Raw genomic sequence first — 20,160 nt, 5'->3', positions numbered from 1 at the left:
TTTAGCTAATTCTTCTTGTTTGCATGCTTGCAAAGCATTATATGATCTATTGATAACTTGAAATAGGCAAAAACCCAATTTTGGAAACCTCACATATTTCTGGTCCTTGCCAGAATCAAGAAATTGTGATATGGAACTATAATTTTAAAGCTATAAAGATATGTCAACTTTCTCAGACCTTGGTTAAGATTCAGTTTGGGTTAGATTTGAATTTGTGCAAAGGTCCAGGATGGCTCTTGCTTTATGCTAAGTGCATCCACACATCCTTTTTATAAACTAAAACAGATTTAAAGAGGAAGCAATTTACTAGCTTGGAGAAAAGAGAAGAAAAGTTCCAGGTACACAGTGCAGCAAAACACACATATGGATATACTGAAATATTCTATCACTATTGTAAATATTACAATCTTTTATTTATTATGGATGTTTCCAGCATTGTTGTAGCTATGGTGGTCTCAGGATATTAGGAAAACGTGGATGAGGTATCTTTTATTGCATCAACTTCTATGTTTATGTAGTGGTCAGAGAGTTATACATGTGAGTCCTTTGAGGATGATGTTTTGTTTCTTGAATTTACTCAAAGTATATATCACTGTTAAGCTTTTCTTCCTTTATCCTCATGTTGCGGAGATTCCATTTCAGATGGCAAAATTCATTATCTTGAAGTGTTGTTGTAGTTGTGTTGCTCCCAATACATTAACGAGACAAGGTGAGTACGGTGCTATTTTTTATTGGACCAATTTCATCACACACTGCCACGTACTAGAAAGAAGAAAAAAATCAGGAAATATACCCCATGATCATTCAAGTAAACTAAAACAATTTTCAAAATAGAAGTTGGTCCAATAAAAGATATTACCTCACCCATCTTGTCTCTCTATTTATCATGGGATCAGCTGACATTTCAGTTTTCACATTTTTGTTCACAGAGTTACGCCTTCACTATAAACATTCACTCTGCGTGGAAACATTGCATTAAAAGTATCTCAGTATGGAATGGATTTCTAAGGAATTAAAAGTTAAGGGCTAGACTGTATCCAGAAGCAGAAGCCCATGATAGAAAAAGTTTAGAGCCCTCTTGGGGAAGAACTGTATGTGTAGGTTTCCCCTTATAAACTGGGGAACTCCAGGAAGTACAGATCAAGTGTAAAGTAGCAATTGAAACAGAAAATACATTTCAATGTTATTTTAGAAAAGGAAAGAAAAAAAGAAGTGGCAGATGTGCAGCCAACGGCTCAACTGAGTCACATTCTATTCACGTTATTGACTCAGTGTCACCAATTGTACGAGTTAGTCCGTGTGGTAGAAAGATAATATAACATACTTTGACTGAAATTGCCTTGGTTTGTATACAAGGCCCTCATTGCCAATATGATTCCTTTTCATACACATCTTTTCATTACTTTTGATGCACATAATACAGTCAAATCATAGAATCATATCATAGAATCATAGAAAGTCAGGGTTGGAAGGGATCTCAGGAGGTCATCTAGTCCAATTCCCTGCTCAAAGCAGGATCAATCCCCAACTAAATCATCCCAGCTGGGGCTCTGTCAAGCCTGACCTTAAACATCTCTAAGGAAGGAAATTCCACCACCTCTCTAGGTAATCCATTCCAGTGCTTCACCACCCTCCTAGTGAAAAAGTTATTCCTAATATCCAACCTAAACCTTCCCCACTGCAACTTGACACCATTACTCCTTGTTCTGTCATCTTCTACCACTGAGAACAGTCTAGATCCATCCTCTTTGGAACCCCCATTTGATACGTAGTTGAAAGCAGCTGTCAAGTCCCCCCTCATTCTTCTCTTCTGCAGACTAAACCATTCCAGTTCCCTCAGCCTCTCCTCATAAGTCATGTGCTCCAGCCCCCTAATCATTTTTGTTGCCCTCTGCTGGACTCTTTCCAATTTTTCCACATCCTTCTTGTAATGTGGGGTCCAAAACTGGACACAGTACTCCAGATGAGGCCTCACCAATGTCGAATAGAGGGGAATGATCACGTCCCTCGATCTGCTAGCAATGCACCTACTTATGCAGCCCAAAATGCAGTTAGCCTTCTTGGCAACAAGGGCACACTGTTTACTCATATCCAGCTTCTCATCCACTGTAAACCCTAGGTCCTTTTCTGCAGAACTGCTGCCTAGCCATTCAGTCCCTAATCTGTAGCAATGCCTGGGATTCTTCCATCCTAAGCGCAGGACTCTGCGCTTGTCCTTGTTGAACCTCATCAGATTTCTTTTGGCCCAAGCCTCTAATTCTCAAGGTCCCTCTGTATCGTATCCCTACCCTCCAGCATATCTACCACTCCTCCCAGTTTAGTCTCATCTGCAAACTTGTTGAGGTTGCAGTCCACCCCATCCTCCAGATCATTAATGATCAGGGGTCGGCAACCTTTCAGAAGTGGTGTGCCGAGTCTTCATTTAATCACTCTAATTTATGGTTTTGCATGCCAGTAATACATTAATGTTTTTAGAAGGTCTCTTTCTATAAGTATATAATATATAACTAAACTATTGTTGTATATAAAGTAAATAAGGTTTCTAATTTTAAATGAAGCTTCTTAAATATTTTAAATTAAAATGCAGAGCCCCTCGGACTGGTGACCAAGACCTGGGCAGTGTGAGTGTCACTGAAAATCAGCTCGTGTGCCACCTTCGGCACGCATGCCATAGGTTGCCTATCCCTGATATATACAGTAACAGCAATACTAAATGAAATGAAAATAGCGGTAGGAATTATAACAGATAATGAAATAAACACATGAAACACTCAGTCTAATGGAGCACCTCGTCATAAAATAATGTGATGTTTATAATTAAGATACAATGTCTTCACCACTGTGACATAAATTTTCATGCGTGACTAAGGTTTGAGACCTATGTGATGAGCTTAGAAATTTCATCCAATTACTGTTTATTGTAGTTTTATTTTGGGGGTATGAACACAAACAAGTTCCAACCGGACTGGCGACTTGTCATGTTCTCTTAAATGATATCTTTCCAAACTCTGGGTAGTCCTGTACATTTTGTGGAATTTCAAATATATGGAATACTCATTAATGCACAAATTGCAATTTAGTTTCCCAACTAACTGTGTATGTGTAATTCACAACACCTGGCCATTCTTTGGGTGTAAATTAGGGCTGGGATCTTCAAAGCAACCTATAGGACTTAGGTGTCCAACTCCTACTGACTTTCCATGGGAGTTAGTTGACTAACTGCCTACATTTTCATTTGCCTTTTGATTCTTCAAGTTCATATTCTGCAATAATACTTTAGAGACAAATATTTTGCATTTCGCAGTTGATTTATCTACTTGATCACTCCTCTTCAGAAACCTTAGATAAACTGGAGTAAAGGTTGAAAATAATTTATCACTTAACAAAAAGTTTAAGCCTTCAAAGAGAAGGCTGGTTTTAAATTGCTGTTGTGTCCACAAACACAAGTGTTAGAAACTCTAGATATTCTAATTGAGACACTACTTATCTTGCTCCCCCTCCCGCAAAAAAAATAATATGTTCAGTCTATTAGAAAGTACAATAAAGCTCATTTAATGTCATTAAAATAATCTTAACTCTGCCACCGCATTACCTGATTGACAAGAATTAGAAATTTTGAGACAATGTGATTCTCAAGGAGCATAAAGGACTAAAGCAGTGTCTCTCAAGCTGTATCTACATAGATACTTTTATCCCTTGCATACACTTTTGTTTTATTATTTTATTATTTCCTCCATTTTGTTTCTGGCCCTCAGATCTTTCTATATTTCTATATTTAAGTGCTCAAAGATTTGACTTGGCTTTGGGTAACATCTGTGTGGATTCCAGTTAGTCAACATTCTTCCCATTACATCCCCACCAAATTTTACTTTGCTAAAAATGAAGACAGCAGGGTTAGAGAAAACGTGCATTTAAAAAAAGTAGCTGACAGAGGCCCATTAGTTAGTCTGGTATTTAGCTATTCAGATGCTCCTTCCAAATAGCATGAGCTCAGCAATTATGATATAATTCCAGAAATTATTTTGCCCAAATAGCAAATTCAGTACTAATGCTACAGACATTAGCTGCATCAAATATCATTCCCTGAAGTACTGCCTCCTACTCGTTACATATGCAGGGATGTGATATTTGCAGGTTTCCGTGGCTGCAGGCAAGTAGGAGATTCAAGTAAAAAATTTCAAACATGGATATCCAAAGTTTGGCACCCAAATTCATATTTAGGCACTTATGTAAAGTTGGCTTCACTGGGAGTTGCAAGTGCTCAACACCTTTAAAAATCAAGTCACCTTTAATTAGATGTCTGAATATAATTATGGATTTAAATGTACATATGTGAACATTTTGGACATATAGTATTTATATTCCAAATAGGCTCCAGTTTCGTTGCTTATTTTAATGTACTGTACAATACAATTATTGTACAATAGTGCATGATGTACAATATATTATAATATACTATTACTCATTTCGTACTATTCCACCTTATTTTAGAGCTCACCGAAAGCAGCCAACCTGTTCGAATTATATTTGTTTCCCGTTGCATCACATCAGTGCATTTAACGCTGATGATCACAGCATGAGGGCTAGACAGAGAAGATAAATATATTTAGTTAAATTTAAGATTTTTTTTAATTGAGTTTAGCTATTAATCACACCACTTTCTAAATCTCATTCACATCAGGAAGCAGCCAGAAATATCAATTATTCCTTCTCATTGCCAGCTTACAATACTCGTGTTCAATGTCAGCCAATATTAAAGGGTAGATTGTGGCATTTATGATGCAGCTGTGTGGGGAGATGGGGAGAGCAGTACCGAGTTGCAACATCCCAGGGGCGGCAGTGATGAGAGAGTCTATTGAGGAAGGGCATCATCTCTATAAATGTTTTTTTCACATGGCAATATACCCTCTGCTTCATCATTAGGTTGGGTTCCAGATCTGTTCCACAGACTTGTAATGTGGGCTAAGGTGGGAGCAGTAGGGTCCTGGCCCCAACTCATCTTTGTCCTCTTTTAAGTGTCGCTTTCTCTGTGATGGAGCTCCAGAAGCACAAGGACTGCTATTGTGGAAGGCTCTTGTGCAAGGGTCTCTCACAACCTTGTTCTATGAGCTCATTAAGAGCAGTGCATGATCCTGACCTGAACTAGGGGCAGAGTCAGGTGATTCTCTCCATGGAAGCCAGGGAGTTTTACTTTAATAGAACATGAATCAATGACTGCAAAATTCAACTCTAGGATATCAGCTCATCCAACTCCCTATATTTGCTGAGACCACATTAACAATAGTGATCAACAACTAGACTGTTTTGCTCATTGGTGCTATAGTCTCTCTTGCCATTGATGAGCTCCCAAACATCAGAACATGGATAGAGCTCATCTTATTTGGGAAGATGATAATTTTTCCTTTTATTTTTCTGTATTTTCTCCACAGGCTGGGAAGGAGCAGGGAAAGGCATAATTGTCATGACACCATTGCTAAATATTGATCATGCATTGTTGTACAGACCTGTAGCTGAATTATGGGTAGGCATCCATTGACTTAGTCGAGTGATATATTAAAATTCTGCAATCCTTTTAAACACAGGAAGAGGGGAAAGGTTTTCTGACCTCTGACATGCTGGTAATTATCTCTGGGGTAAGAGCCAACTTCTGACGAGTAAACCATTTGCCTTCAGAATGCATCAAATGACAGATATTTTGGAAAGATTTCCTAAGAAGGACAGTCCCTCCCAGATTCTTATACATCTTCATCTTTCCAACCTACCATTGTGATTGATCACTGATATACTCAGATTGTTCCTTTAACACTTACCCCTTTGGGGATAGTGGAGTCACATCATCCCAAGAGGAGCATGGTAGAAAAGTCTCTTTGTGCTCTCCTTCCTATGCATTCAGCAAAGTCCAATGACAATCTCCCTCTCAGCATATTTTTCATAGTTTATCATGGATTTAGGAGATGATTTTTGGGGAAGCCCCTTGATAAAATATGTGCAGCACATAACTAGACTAACATATTTCAGAAAATGATAATACAGTGATCTAAGGTTTGTGAGTTGTGATATTCACTCCTAGGCCTTGTCTACACTAATGGTGACATCCAGGGTACATGTAATCACATGACACAATGAAAAGCAGGCTGTGTGCACACTGCACTCTGTAGTGACAACATGCCAGTGAAAGGCTCTGGTGGTGATAGTGGGAGACAGCAGGGAAAGTCTTTGTTAACAGGATGGTAGTGGGACCCTACATTGCTAAAAATAGCACTGTAGATGTGGGAGGCGCTGCTTGAGTATGTAGAGAGCCATGTCGGGTATATACCCAATGGTTCTGACATGTTTTTACTCACCTAAACAGTGTTTCACCATCTACACTGCTATTTATACCCGTGCTAGGAAGGCAGGCAGTGTGTACTTTATATGCCACTGTAAGTATAGACATAGCCCTAGACTGAAGCAAATAAAAAATTGCTCAATCAGGGGACTAGTAACATTTTTGATGTTTGATATCTCACACACACCATGAGTGAAACAGACAATAGTGTAGACATTTGAAAAGCCATCTAGCATTATGCGATATCTATGCTTATTTCAGGCAAGTCACAAATTGCCAGATCTTAAAGCTCAAATCATTCATCTGAATTCAAAGCTACACTCCAATCAGCTTGTTCTGCAGCAGAACAAAAGCAAAATTCTGAAACCATGACAGTTAAGCATCCCCAGGTTAACAATACATTATCATTATTGCAAAGTACAAAACTTATGCTGTAAGTTAATTGTGTTGTTTGAAAACTCCAAGGAAGGGACTGTTTAAACAAATTAGCCTCCCTGAACTCCTCAGGAATCTCCCTGGTTTCATAGCGAGTGACATCACAGCTGCCTTATGCAAAGGGAATGAAAACTGCCGTTTTCAAAGAAAGGTGTCATTTCATAATGACAATCAATATATATTGACAGTGACATATTGAAAAGGAGTTTGTGTGGCAGATTGCCAAGCATCTCATGGACGTGTTGGTTGTTTCAAGTCTTTGTTAAAATATCATGGTAAATATATTTTCCCCAAACATTTTGCAATATCTTCTGTCCCATCCCATTCCCTTCATGAAGATTCATACAAAAGACTTACTTGGATTTTTATAAAGGAACTTTCCGTTCTGCCTTTAAGAGAATCTTCTAAAGCATGCTGAGATACTTACAAATCAGCAGTCTGGACCAATGAGGAGAAAACACCGTAGCATCAAATCATCTGCAATATCTGAGAAAGAGATGGCACTCTGTGAAAGAAACATAAACAAGGGCTGAATGAACAGGGGTGCTGGAACAATCTGTATAGTTGGGGTGCTGAGAGCCATTGAACCAAACTCTTAATCCTGTATATAATGGAAACTACTTCAAGGCAGGATGTGGTGCAGCACCCCTAATTCCAGCACCTACGCAACTGTGGAACCCCACCTCACGTCTGTGAGCATTTACTCATGGGGTGTCCCTCTGACTTCAGTGGAAGTAAGACCCAGATCCTCAAAGTTATGAAATCACATAGAGACCTAAATACCTTCAAGGATCTGGGCCTGAGTGCTCACCAACATGAAGAAAGGTTGCACTGCTTGGCCTACATTGTTTAAACAGCTATAAAACTACTCTGTGTTGCACATAAAAGTGAAGTGTTTGTATGGACACTCCAGGTTTACATTATCAGCATTTGAAAAGCTGAGTGATCACCTCAAGAATAGGAATTTATCCTATAAATCCCAATGAGCTGTCTCACGCTGATTCTCCTAAGAAAGGTAGAATTACTGACAGTAATGCTGAATTTTTTCAATCCGAGTTCATTCACAAGAGCATCTAAACGAAAAAGAATGTATTTTTTCAATAGGTCTAAAATCACATTTGATTTGAGTTAAAGTCACTTTCTTGAAAAAAAAATCTCTCATAAATCTTACAATGTCAGATATCTCTGAAGTTTCTGTGAAGCATGAGTACAATTCCAAATTCAGAACTGTTTCAAAATGGAAAAGCATGTATTTCATTTGACACCACAAACTTTACATAGCAAAACATCATGTCCTAGTTTTTACAGTATCCCTACCACACCAAAAATCAGAATGGCTAGGTCTCTTTAATTTCTACATCTAGGATTGACTTTAGTTTCTTTTATTCATGATTTTTAGATCTACAAAAGCTAACCTCATAATAGTTCTATTTTTTTGTTTGTTTGTTTTTGTTTTGATTTATTCACCCTTTGGAAAACTTTGCCAGTAATTTTTTTTCCCCTTTATTCTTCCATCTTTTCAAGAAGCCAATACCTTTAACAGGTAATAAGGGTTTGTTTGTTTTTTTCATTTCTGCAGCCTTATTCTCACAATAAATTTTCAATGTAATTAGGTTTCTCTGTTTCTGCCACAGCTGCCCACTCTTCATATTATTTGCACTTGAAAGGAATCATATGTGGATCTTACAAACATCTCACTGATTACATCTCGAAAAGCCACAGGATCCTCAGTTACAATGCTTTGGTAGCTATTCTAGCTGGGTATTTTCTCTCTGGATGTTTCCTAGTAATTCTTGGACAAATATCTGCACATATTCTAATTCTTTCTCTTCTACCTGATGTTCTTATTCTCACATTGTCCTTCAGATCTCTACAAAAATGCAGGAGGAAATTTTTTTCCCAATTGATTTGATGCTCTGCTAGCCTTCCCCCATAAGGCATTTCTGCTATAATGGCACTGGAATTGTAGACTTTGGCGACATGGGGCTTAAATGTTGTAGCTATCTAAATCCATGCCTATGCTATCACATCCACCATTGCTACTGCCAGTGGCAGTGGTACCAACACTGGGAATATTTAGAGAAAAAAGTGCTAGTGGAATTATAAATTCAGTGACATGCCAACAGAGCTCCTTTGCAAAGAGTGTGAACTTGGCCAAATGTATTTTAAAAGTTCCCCAAGTGTCAGGATCCTACTTGCTTTCAAAATGTAGAGATCTTAATGTGTACTTGAGAGTCTCATTCATTTTAAGAAATATTGCATAATCCTGCTTTAAGTATATTCTGTTCATCATGAAAGAAGATGACATTCATGAATTCCCTCACAGATTCTGCTCTGATGACAGGAAACCATAAAGACTCTGATTCTGATCTCCCCAACATTGGTGTAAATGAGGAATAATGCCAAGGAAGCTGATGAGCCAAATTCTCATTTACACCTAATTTAACCTACTGACTATAATTAAATTACTCCAGATCCAACTATTCATCTAGTGTTTTACTATATTTTGTTGCTGTATTGTCAGGAGTGTCCAAGATAGGTCTCAAACATGAGAGATGCAGAATAACTATATAGAATATTGAATGAGTGTGTTCAATTCTCATTGAAATTAATATTCAAAAAGGTGTTTTAAGGGAACTGTGCTTAACTCAATTGTTACAAAAGCTTAAGATAGTGTTATTTAGCAGTTACTGCTTTTGCTTGGACAGTTAATGCAATGCATGTGCTCTGAAAATCTCAGTGAAACAAGCTGCATGCATAAACCCTTTGATAACAAACCCCTTTGAAGTCAGGGAAGTGGAAGATGCCCAGGACAGTGGAGACATTTAGCATCTCAAATGAGGCACTCAGCACACCGCAATATCATAAAAAGCAGGTCCATCTTCACAGCAGGTGCTAGAGGAGCTCTCTGTTCATGAGTAAAGTGGTAAGGAGAGTTCTCTGCTGAGACTTATTCTGGATTCCAGCTGCAAATCCTTTCTCTGGGAAATCCACCCACTCACTCATGCCACTGGGCTATCCTGACACCTGATTAAGCCCAAAGCTTCTACTTTTGGATAGAGCCACAACTCTGGCAGCCAGGGCAGTAGCAACAAAGAACGTGGCCCCCTCCGAACATATGTCCGGGGCCCCTTACAATGCAGAAACTGGAATGCGGTATTTATTTTATACAATATACAGGGTTCATATTATGTATACATAGGCCTACAGTGTACATGTATTCTGTATTTACGCAAAGCGCTTCTTTCGAGCCTTGTTCTCCTCAAATTGGTTAATCAATGCGTCATTGTCCAGAGATCTGGCAATCTTGTTCTCGACTGAGATAACTGCAAGCGCAGAAAGCCTGTCATCTGTCATGGTTGAGCACAGGATATTCTTGGTCAGTTTCATTCTGCTGAAGCTCCTTTCAGCATCAACGACAGTAACTGGTGTGGTCAGAAGAATTCTGATGCAAATGCAAAGATTTGGATATATCTCCTGAAGGCTGTTCTTGTATATGTACGTTAAAAAATTGTTTGCCGTGACAAGTCCTCTCTCTTTCTCGATGACATAAATAAAACGATTCAATTCCATTATGAGTTCGTTGGCATCAATGTCTCCCATTTTTCTTTCAAAATTTTTGCTGTGATTCTCCAGTTCATTTTCTCTGTGACACTGCTTCAGGCTGTTAGCATTGTACAGAAATCCAAACAATTTATACCACTCCATGAGTTGGTCAAATCGTGACGAAACAGAAGATATGGCCTGATTAGTGAGAACAAGAAAGAACTGCGATTTGAATTTTTCTTCAGCAGAAAGACGACTCGAATCATCAGCACATTCGTAATCAAACATTCTCTTCTTATGTCGCACCCTGGTTTCTGGAAACACCTGCTCAATACCCATATGCTCTGCTATTTCACGTGCATTTGTGACCACAGAGTTATATCCTGTATTTCGATAGTCTTCCAAAACCTTCATTGTAGCACCGACTTCTGCCTGCAGTACGTCAATTGACACATCTGGTGACTGAATTAATTTGCTGGTTTTATTGACGTGAAATAGTATATCGTACCACGTGTACACAGTCAGAACAAAAGGCCATGTAGTAACATGGTCTAAAAGCACACCGGCTTCTGTTGCTGTATTGCCATCTTTCTTTTCAAGCGCATATTCTCACAAAGATGACAAAGCATTGCACAATTCTTCAAGGTGATAACGCAATGGCTTCACAGTATCAATTCTCGACGCCCAACGAGTGTCCGATAACCCTTTAACAGATATTGGCATATGTTCTTGAAGTATATCCCAACGTGAAGGTGAAGAAGAAAAGTTAAAGTATATTCTGTTAATCAGACCGAAAAAGTCAACGGCATATTTCGATGACTTTGCCGCGTCTGAGATCACAAGATTCCAAGTGTGAGATCCACATGGTACCTACAAGGCACGGTCATTTATTTCTAGCATGCGGGCTTGAACTCCTTTATTCTTTCCTCTCATATTTGCGCCCTTATCATAAGCTTGCCTTCTCACGTCAGCAGTGTCTATTCCTAAGTTATTTGCCTTTTCAAGAAACGCTTCCAATAAGCCCTCGCCAGTTGTATCATGAACATTAAGAAAACCAACAAACGCTTCACGAATATTGACACCCGTTGCATTCAACAAAGCGTAACACCACAGACATCTGTTCTTCATGTGACACGTCGGGAGTACAGTCCAAAATAACTGAATAATATTTTGCTTTTTTAAGCTGCGCTATGTTGGCCTCTTGAATATTACTGGCAACAAGTTGAATCAGCTCGTTTTGGATCTGTGGACTCAGGTACTGAATATGTGTCTCTGCCTTCTTAATCCTCTGTAAAAGTTCACTGAGGACAGTATCATACTTTGCAAGCAATTCAAACTGTCTCAAAAAGTTGCCATTCGAAGGATCGCCGAGCTTTTCATTACTTCCTCGAAATGCCAAGTTTCTTTCGGACAAGAAAATAACTACATCAACCATGCATTTGACAACATTTCTCCAGAAATCTCTTTCTTTCAGAAAAGCCTGCAATTCGAGTTGGTCAATAGATGTACGGTTTACTATGCCTGACCGAAGGTCAAACCATTTCACCATACAGTCTTGATGACCTTTGCCTGTTTCATGCTGCTGAAGTCTTTTTGACAGTGCTTTCCAAGCAGATGTTCCACGACGTAGCGGTATGTCGCCAGTGCCAAATAATTTACAACAAAAACAAAAAATGGCATCTTTCTGAACTGAATACATTAACCATGAATGTCTTATTTTCTCGCCATTTGCCATGGTTCAATAGAAATGAGTACTTGTGAACCTCTGTCTTTCCTCGTTAAATGGAAATTCGTAACTTTCATTCTGCTGCGGTGGGCCACGTGCAACAATGTCACACACTTGCCTGTCCAATATTATAGACGGCCAATTTCCTGGATCATCAGTCAGTGGTTCAGATTCAGATACTTCTTTCCCGGCAGCAGCTGGAATATCTGTCACAGTTTGTTTGGTAGAACAACTGGCTTCACCTTCGACCTCACTTGAAGCACTTCTGGATACTTCTGGATACGATTCGTCACTGCTAGCGCTGTCCGTTTCATGTGCCTGTACCTGTACATTGGATTGCAGCACAAAATACGTTGACAAGTTTGGAATTTTCTCAAGTTCCTTCTCGGCATCTTTTGCTGCCTTTCGTTTACTAGCTCCGCTCTTATACATTCTCTTAGACATCACAAAGCATGCTTCTGCATTGGAAACGATAAAAAACTAAACAACTAAATTAATAACATTTATCCGCCGACCGCCATTATGAACGCAAATACACATTCTTTGAATGGGTCCAACTAAAATTCGAAACTGACCGACAGACAACTGATGTAGCCAATAGCATTATGATGTATCATAATGACTTCATGGTTTTGTCAGTAAAACCGACATGGATTGTGCAATAGCATCAATAAATGTCACTTACCTAGTTATACCTTAGATTTTTTTTGCCACTTTTAGGGGCCCCCTTCCTTGCGGGGCCCCCTCCGGTCGGAGGGTACGGAGGGTGCTCGCTAAACCTCTGCCGGCAGCAGCACAGTGCAAAACATGCTGGATTTCTGTGGCACTACAATAGTTAGTGAACGTGAACAATCCAGTAGTCATTTTTACTGTACATATGAATTATCACAGTTTATACATAGTAAATGTAATGACCACTTTATAACTGCACAATGCTTAATATAGCATCGGTACTGAACTCACTCTTCCTTACTGTGTTTGCTTTCCCAGTTTTAGCAACTTTACCTTCTTTAGCCATATCAATGCAATCAACATCTTAAATTAGTCTGAAAAACACTAGAGTACTTACTTGTTTCTTTTTTTTTTAAATTACTTTTAATGTGGCAGGGGAGCAGAGCCGGTGCTAGGCATAAACAGGCTAAGCAATTGTTTGGAGCCCCAAGCAGCTCAAGGGGCTCCCATTTGCTTTTTATTATAAGAACTTTCCTATTTTAGTATTGGGGTGGAAAGGGGCAAAATATTCTTGTTTAAGGCCTCTGCAGGGGAGTCTTCTGCATTCCAGAAGGAACATTTTGCCCCCCTTTATGCATGCTGGCTCCCATGGCCCTACGACAGTGCTACTATCTTCCCCTCACAACTGGACTTGTCCGTCCTCTATTTTTCACCAGTGCCATTCCATAACCAGAGGTGTCCATTTAGGGTGATGCAAGGCATTTCTCCCGCTCTCCTCCCCCCCGGCCCCAACAGCTGAGAATTCTGCTTCTGCAATGTTCTGACTGTATCTCCAGGAGAAAAAGATTCAGACTAGGAACTGAACCCAAGTAGCTGCTAATGTTGTATAAGGGCATGGGAGGAGGCTGGATTGGTCAGAGGGCACCCTTCACACAGCAACACAGGGCAGTGAGAACTAATCAGAATAGAGAGCTGCCTGCAGCAGCGAGGAGCAAGCCCTTGTTTGTGTGTTATTAGGTGGATGTGAAGTTAAACATGAAAGAGCTGATTTGTTTAACAGAAGCTCTCCTTGTGTTGACATGAGACCACCACATAGCACACTAACACTTGGGCACTGCTTCTTCAAATATAATTGCATTGGGTGTTTTCCAATATGTTATAAGAACATGCTGTCTTATTTTTTAAAAAATAACAAAAAAAACATTAAGAACATAATACTTTGTTTTCCTTATAGCTGGTACAGACTGTTAGTGCTGTGGACAAAGATGAGCCTCCTCGAGGCCACAAATTCTTCTTTGAGTTGGTGCCAGAATTTGCAGTTCATCCCAACTTCTCTGTTGTTGACAACAAAGGTAACCAACTCTGCTCCTGCATGTCATAGGCTTGCCAACTTTGGTTGGATGAATTCCTGGAGGTTTCATCACATGATATTATCTTTAATTAAAGATTAATCTTTAATTCCCAGAGATTCCAGGGCAATCCTGGAGGGTTGGTAACTCCAGCATGCCATCTCACTGTTTTCCCCCGTGCCAGAGACTACATCACACTGTCACATACAGTTATTCTGCTCCTCCATTTCAGATAACACAGCAGGGATTCTGACTAGAAGAAATGGATATAGCCGCAGTAAAATGAGTACCTATCTCCTGCCAGTCTTAATATTCGACAATGACTATCCAATCCAGAGTAGCACCGGCACGCTGACAATTCGAGTGTGTGCCTGCGATAGCCGGGGGAATATGCAGTCCTGTAATGCTGAGGCTTTGCTTCTTTCAGCTGGCCTCAGCACAGGTGCTTTGATTGCCATTCTCCTCTGCATCATTATACTGTTAGGTAAGTGATCCTTGTGACCTATATGTAATTTAATACACACGTGCTAGTCACTGCTTTATTGCCTGCTGTCACTCTACAAAGCCCTTGATTCAGGTGACTACAGAAAAGCCTTAATATGGACATTTTCCACACTAACTACCTTGTAATAGGAGGGTTTGAATGTGGACTATAAGTCATTACAACTACTCAAAAGAAAGCTGAAAACAAGGATTAAAATGTCACTATTTTACTAAGATGTGATATGAGGCAAATAGTAATGTAGGTCTAGATTATGTTACCCCTACTCAGGCAGAGTATTATCTTACTTGACAAGTAGTCCCCATTTAATGAAGTTGAGTAATGTACCACTCAACAGAGTACAGATGACAGTATTTGGCTCCTAATAATACAAAATTAACAATTACACCAGTTATTAAGTCATTTATAGTTTCTATATTTTAAAACCATGTGCATAGAAAATATAACAGAGAAGCTATATACATAGTAACTTTTAAATGTTTGCAAGTGGAAGGGGGTAGGGCAGGTGACTGGTGGTGGGCATGGAAGAGGGAAGAACAGGGAGAGAGAGAAGGGACAACCTCAAGGACACCGGGAGATATGCAGAGATTTAGGATGAAGACTGGTGAGGTGGGGTTAGGGAGATGAAGACGGCGGCTGCCAGGTTTGACAACTGGAGAAAATGCTGAGGAAGCAGGCACAGGAAGCTGGTAAATCAGCACGAATGCCATGCACAGCTTACGTAAGAGGCACTGAGCACCTGACTGTGAAAGATACTAATTCATGGCAGCCTTTGGAAGCATAACAATAAGGGGCTTGCCCTCATAAATGCATCTGGCTCTTTCAAGTGGAGTTCTTAAGCATACTTGAGTCTACAAGCCAGTATTCCTGACTGATGATAAGGGAAAACTGAAAAAAAAATCTAAAAATGGCTGCTGCCCACACAAAGAAACTATATAGAACAGAACTGTAGAACTGTCTCCATTCAGTGGATCACATTTAAGCATACAGCTCCTGTTCATGTTCTTTCTGTCCTCAGCATGCCCTCTCTGCCCTTTACTCACCAGTGCTCAGGTTATTGCTCACCTGTGCTCATGTAAAAGTTGGCTCATATCACTGAGCACAAGTGTAACCTACTTCTTAGCATGAGTTAGGCATCCATTTCTACATCTGATTCACAGATGACTTTACTGTGCTGTAACTCCTAGCTACTGGTCTGTCTTTTAGTTCCTGTTGTAGAGGCTCACACTTCAGCTTCAATCACTTCATCTAAAGGTGAAAATTGCCATACTAGTATTTCTTGCAGCACGATCAGTTGTTTAAATAAATGGCTGTTAGTACAGACTTAGATTCCAAATCCTGAAGCCACTGAAGTCAGTAAAAGTTTTGTTATTAATGACTGTAGGTTCTTAGGGCAATTTTTTAAAAAAAAAAGTCTAAGTGACATAGAGCTCCTAAGCCCTATTTCCAAACTGAATTAGGCACCTAGAACCCTAAGAGCTGGTCTTCCCTACAGCTGCAAGTCAATGTAAGCTATGCAATTTGAGCCTAAATCATATTGACGTAGCTCAGATCTACTTACTGTGGGGTCCACATTATGCTACATTGATGGGAAATGCTCTCCTGCGGACATTGCTTCATTGCACAGGAGTATAAAAATCGATGGGAGAGTGCTCTCCCATCAATTGAGCATGTCTTCACTAGACCCTCTAAATTGATGCCATTCCATAGATTGCAGCAGCACCAATTTAGCTCCATTGTGAAGACAAGCCCTAAGTCTCTCTGAAAGTCAATGGGACTTAGGCCACGTATAAACTAGGAGAGCTTTTCAGGTATAGATATACCAGCATACTATTCCAACAAAGCGCTCCTAGTGTGGATACAGCTGCACTAGAGTAACCCCACTTTTACTGGTGTAGCTTTTTTCAGTCCCCATTTCCCAAGTGAAATAAGCTATACCAGCAAAAAGTGTGATTTTTGCCAGCATAACAGAATTTTTTGTGTCTTTTGTCACAAGGGATCACACCTATTCATGCCAACATAGCTATGGTGATTAGACATTGTTAGACACAGATCATATGAACAAGAACCAGCCAATCAAGCATGTGAGAGAGAAAATGCTTGATGCCACCTCAGAGCACTTCCCTCCACAGCCAATGTTCCATCTCCGGCAATGGGCATCTTTGATGCTTCAGAGGAAGGAGATAAAAATAAAATAAAATAAAATAAAACTGCTCCGAATATATTGGAGAAAAAAATCCCTTCCTGATCCCTGCAGATGACTGGCTGAAACCCTAAAGCATGAGATTTTGGGAATGTAAGTCAAACTGGATGTGAGCCCCAGGGCTGTTTAGCCCTGACCCCTACCATCACAAACAATCTATTATACAATCACACTCATAATTGTCCAGCTCTCACCTAAAACTAAATTAAGTTGTTTGCCCCCACAACTCCTATTGGGAGGTTGTTCCAGAACCTCAGTCCTCAGTCCTCTGATTGTTAGAAACTTTCTTCTGATTTCCATCCTGAATTTGTTCATGGCCAGTTTACATCCATTTTTTCTTCTATCAGCCTACCTACTGCCTCTCAAGGGGGTGCATTTACTACAGTGATTCCATTGCTGTAGCAAGTATCTATACTATAGTGCTACAGCAGCACAGGTGTAGCCATACCCTCACTTATGCAAATGTTACCCCTAATATCTGTATGGCAAGCTGCACAGAACAGAAATGAAACAAACTAAACATTATTAGGGACTATGGTCAAAGAAACCTCCTCTCTAGTGTGAAACTACAAAATGACAAACATGAAAAACAGGATTTTGCTTGACACGGAAAATGCAAATCCTAATCAATAACACAATTCCTTAACTTTAACCTAACTTTAAAATTAGGTATTTGTACTTCTTATATCTGAATCAAAATTAAGTTTATTATTGTTCAATAGTAGTTTTTCCCTATTTTCCAAACATCCTCTCTCAGTTATAAAATTATTTGTCCATTGCAAATGTGCATAACTCCATTTCAGTGCTAACTATCTTGTCCATCTCATTATTTAGGCTAATACTGCAGCTCATCATCTATTTGTTTTCAGTTTTAGTTGTGCTGTTTGCAGCACTGAAGAGGCAGAGAAAGAAAGAGCCCTTGATCATCTCAAAGGATGATGTCCGGGACAATATTGTGACTTACAATGATGAAGGAGGTGGGGAAGAGGATACCCAGGCTTTTGACATTGGAACACTAAGGAATCCAGAAGCAAGAGAAGAAAGTAAGATGAGAAGAGATGTTATACCAGAAACTATATTTCAGATAAGGAGGACTGCACCTCTGTGGGAAAACATTGATGTCCAAGATTTTATTCAACGAAGGCTAAAGGAAAATGATTTAGACCCAACCGCACCCCCTTACGATTCACTAGCAACATACGCCTATGAAGGGAATGATTCTATAGCAAATTCACTTAGCTCTTTGGAATCACTTACTATGGATGGCAACCAAGATTATGATTACCTTAGTGACTGGGGACCTCGATTTAAAAAGCTGGCAGACATGTATGGTGGAGATGACAGTGACCGAGACTGAAAAAGTAATCTGTGACTTGGTCAGTGTTAGTGGAGGTAATGTCTATGTTACTAGATAAAGTGGCCTACACTCTCTTACTTGGAAAAAATACAAAAAATAGGTGTTGTCTTAGTAAGAGTTTGCTTAATCAATAAGTCAACGTAAATTCATATGATTGATTTAAATATAAAAATAAAATCTATACTTCACCCTTTCTGCCTAAAAACCCCTGAAGGAATATTCTCACCGACAATGAGAAGACACTAAAATAAGGCTTTTTGTGCCTTTAATAATAAATAGATGGAAAACTTACACTTTTTTTTTAATTGCTTTGCATCACATTTATTACTAGCTCGGAGATTGTGCATCTGTGTTGTAACATAATCTGAAAAAAGTATACCTTAAAAAAAGGAATTAATATTACTGCCATATTTATTGAGTTAAAGAATGTCTGTGTTGATTCATCATGATATTTTTATATATGTATATTATATTTTTGTATTTTTATTAAATAAATTAGTATTTATAAAACATTATTTCATTTACTTTGCCAGTCATAAATTACTGAACAGGAGGAATCGTATGCTGTATGGATTTTTTTTTTAAATAACATCTTTACATCAGAATGGCTGTACTGTAAAATGAAGAGAAGAAAAAATATATGAATGTGTTTCTCTTTGACAGAGGTACAGTGTAGAAAAAAATAAAAAGCAAATTTTCTGGGTAAGTCCAAACACAGGCGATTATAATAAATGTAGTCTGCCTTCACTCTGGGCTGTTCAAAGGCATCAACATATAGTTTCACTGTGATTCCACCCCTCCCACATCCCCATTTACTGGCAGTTGGCCAATAAAAGGATTAAATGCATGAATTACATAGGACTGAAGAAACCATGAAGGTTTGTTCCAGTAGATACGCTATGTGTGGGGGGGGGGGGGGAGGAATTTACTGTGCTGCTTATATTTTGATGAGAAAGCAAATGTCAGCAATCCAGGAAAGTCTGCTGCAAGCTAATCTTTTTTTCTTTTTTTCCCCCTCCTCTCTCTCTCTTTCTCTCTTTTAAAGGCCATTTTAAGGCTAATAATGCTTTTTAAAAAAGAAAACTGAAGGGTAGTTAGCACGAAGAAAAAAAAACCCTTAATAGTCTTAAAAGATTTCAGTGTAGTTTTTCTTCAGATAAAATAGCCTAGCAAATTGCATGGAATATATTTTTACCACCTGGAACAGATTTACACATTTCATAAATCTATGGCTAATACTGGGCAATCATTTTTTAAGCAATGGAAATTTTTCATTGACATCACAGGATGACATGACCTTATATTAGGGTGGAACTGGTTGCAACACACTAATTAAGGTTGCAGCAAAGGTTTCAATTTAGAAGGAGTTTTAAATCTTCATTTTTAAATCTTCATAAAATGGCAAAAAGCAAAACAAAGAATGTAAACTTTGTGTAGCATTTGAATTTTTCAATATGATTTGATGATTAGTGAGTACATACAGAGAAAGTACTAAGCGTTCCAAAATCACTGTGTTTTTAAACTTTCAATGGAATGCCTCCATTTATTTTTGGATGTCTTTTCCAAGAAATCTGAAGCCTTCTGGGCTTTGCCTCACGTGACAATTTCCAGAGTAGTAGCATTTTTGCACAGAGTTTATTTTGAACATTTGAAAATAGCTGCAAATATATGCACCAAGACAAGCCTGCACTGAAGACAGAACTGCCATTGTCATACAGATTAACATGTGGAACTTTGATATGCCAGAGAACGTCACCAAATACTGCTGTCACTTCAGGGAAATTCTCTGGACTATCAGGCCAGAAGTTCAAATCTCTTTTCTCCCATTTATATTTCTGTGCACTTCAACACCCTCATACTGACCAAGACTATGAACTCCAACCTAGAAGGCAGTCAAGTATGTGCCATTGCTGCGTCTACCCACACCATACACAAGTATGTTAACAATAAGATTACACAGATTCACTTCAGGAACAGCTGCAAACAGAATCCAGACCCAAATTTTATTTACTCAGCCATGTTGCTTTTCAGAGTCTTTGTTC

General features: G+C 39.1%; 1 protein-coding gene across 1 annotated transcript in view; it reads left to right on the top strand.

The window, feature by feature from the left end:
- Positions 1 to 18,519, top strand: part of CDH9 (cadherin 9) — a 126,612-nt gene extending 108,093 nt beyond the window's left edge. The window contains exons 10-12 of the mRNA XM_050939953.1: positions 13,942 to 14,059; positions 14,289 to 14,540; positions 17,631 to 18,519. Coding sequence (XP_050795910.1) covers positions 13,942 to 14,059; positions 14,289 to 14,540; positions 17,631 to 18,118 — 858 coding nt within the window. The 3' untranslated portion in view covers positions 18,119 to 18,519. The remainder of the gene's footprint in view (positions 1 to 13,941; positions 14,060 to 14,288; positions 14,541 to 17,630) is intronic.
- The last annotated feature ends 1,641 nt before the right edge of the window (positions 18,520 to 20,160 follow it).

Source organism: Gopherus flavomarginatus, chromosome 2 (genome assembly GCF_025201925.1).
Source record: "Gopherus flavomarginatus isolate rGopFla2 chromosome 2, rGopFla2.mat.asm, whole genome shotgun sequence".
In the NCBI taxonomy this organism is placed as follows: Eukaryota; Metazoa; Chordata; order Testudines; family Testudinidae; genus Gopherus; species Gopherus flavomarginatus.
Note: the sequence above shows the minus strand (reverse complement) of the source record. Positions and strands in the feature narration are given on the sequence as shown.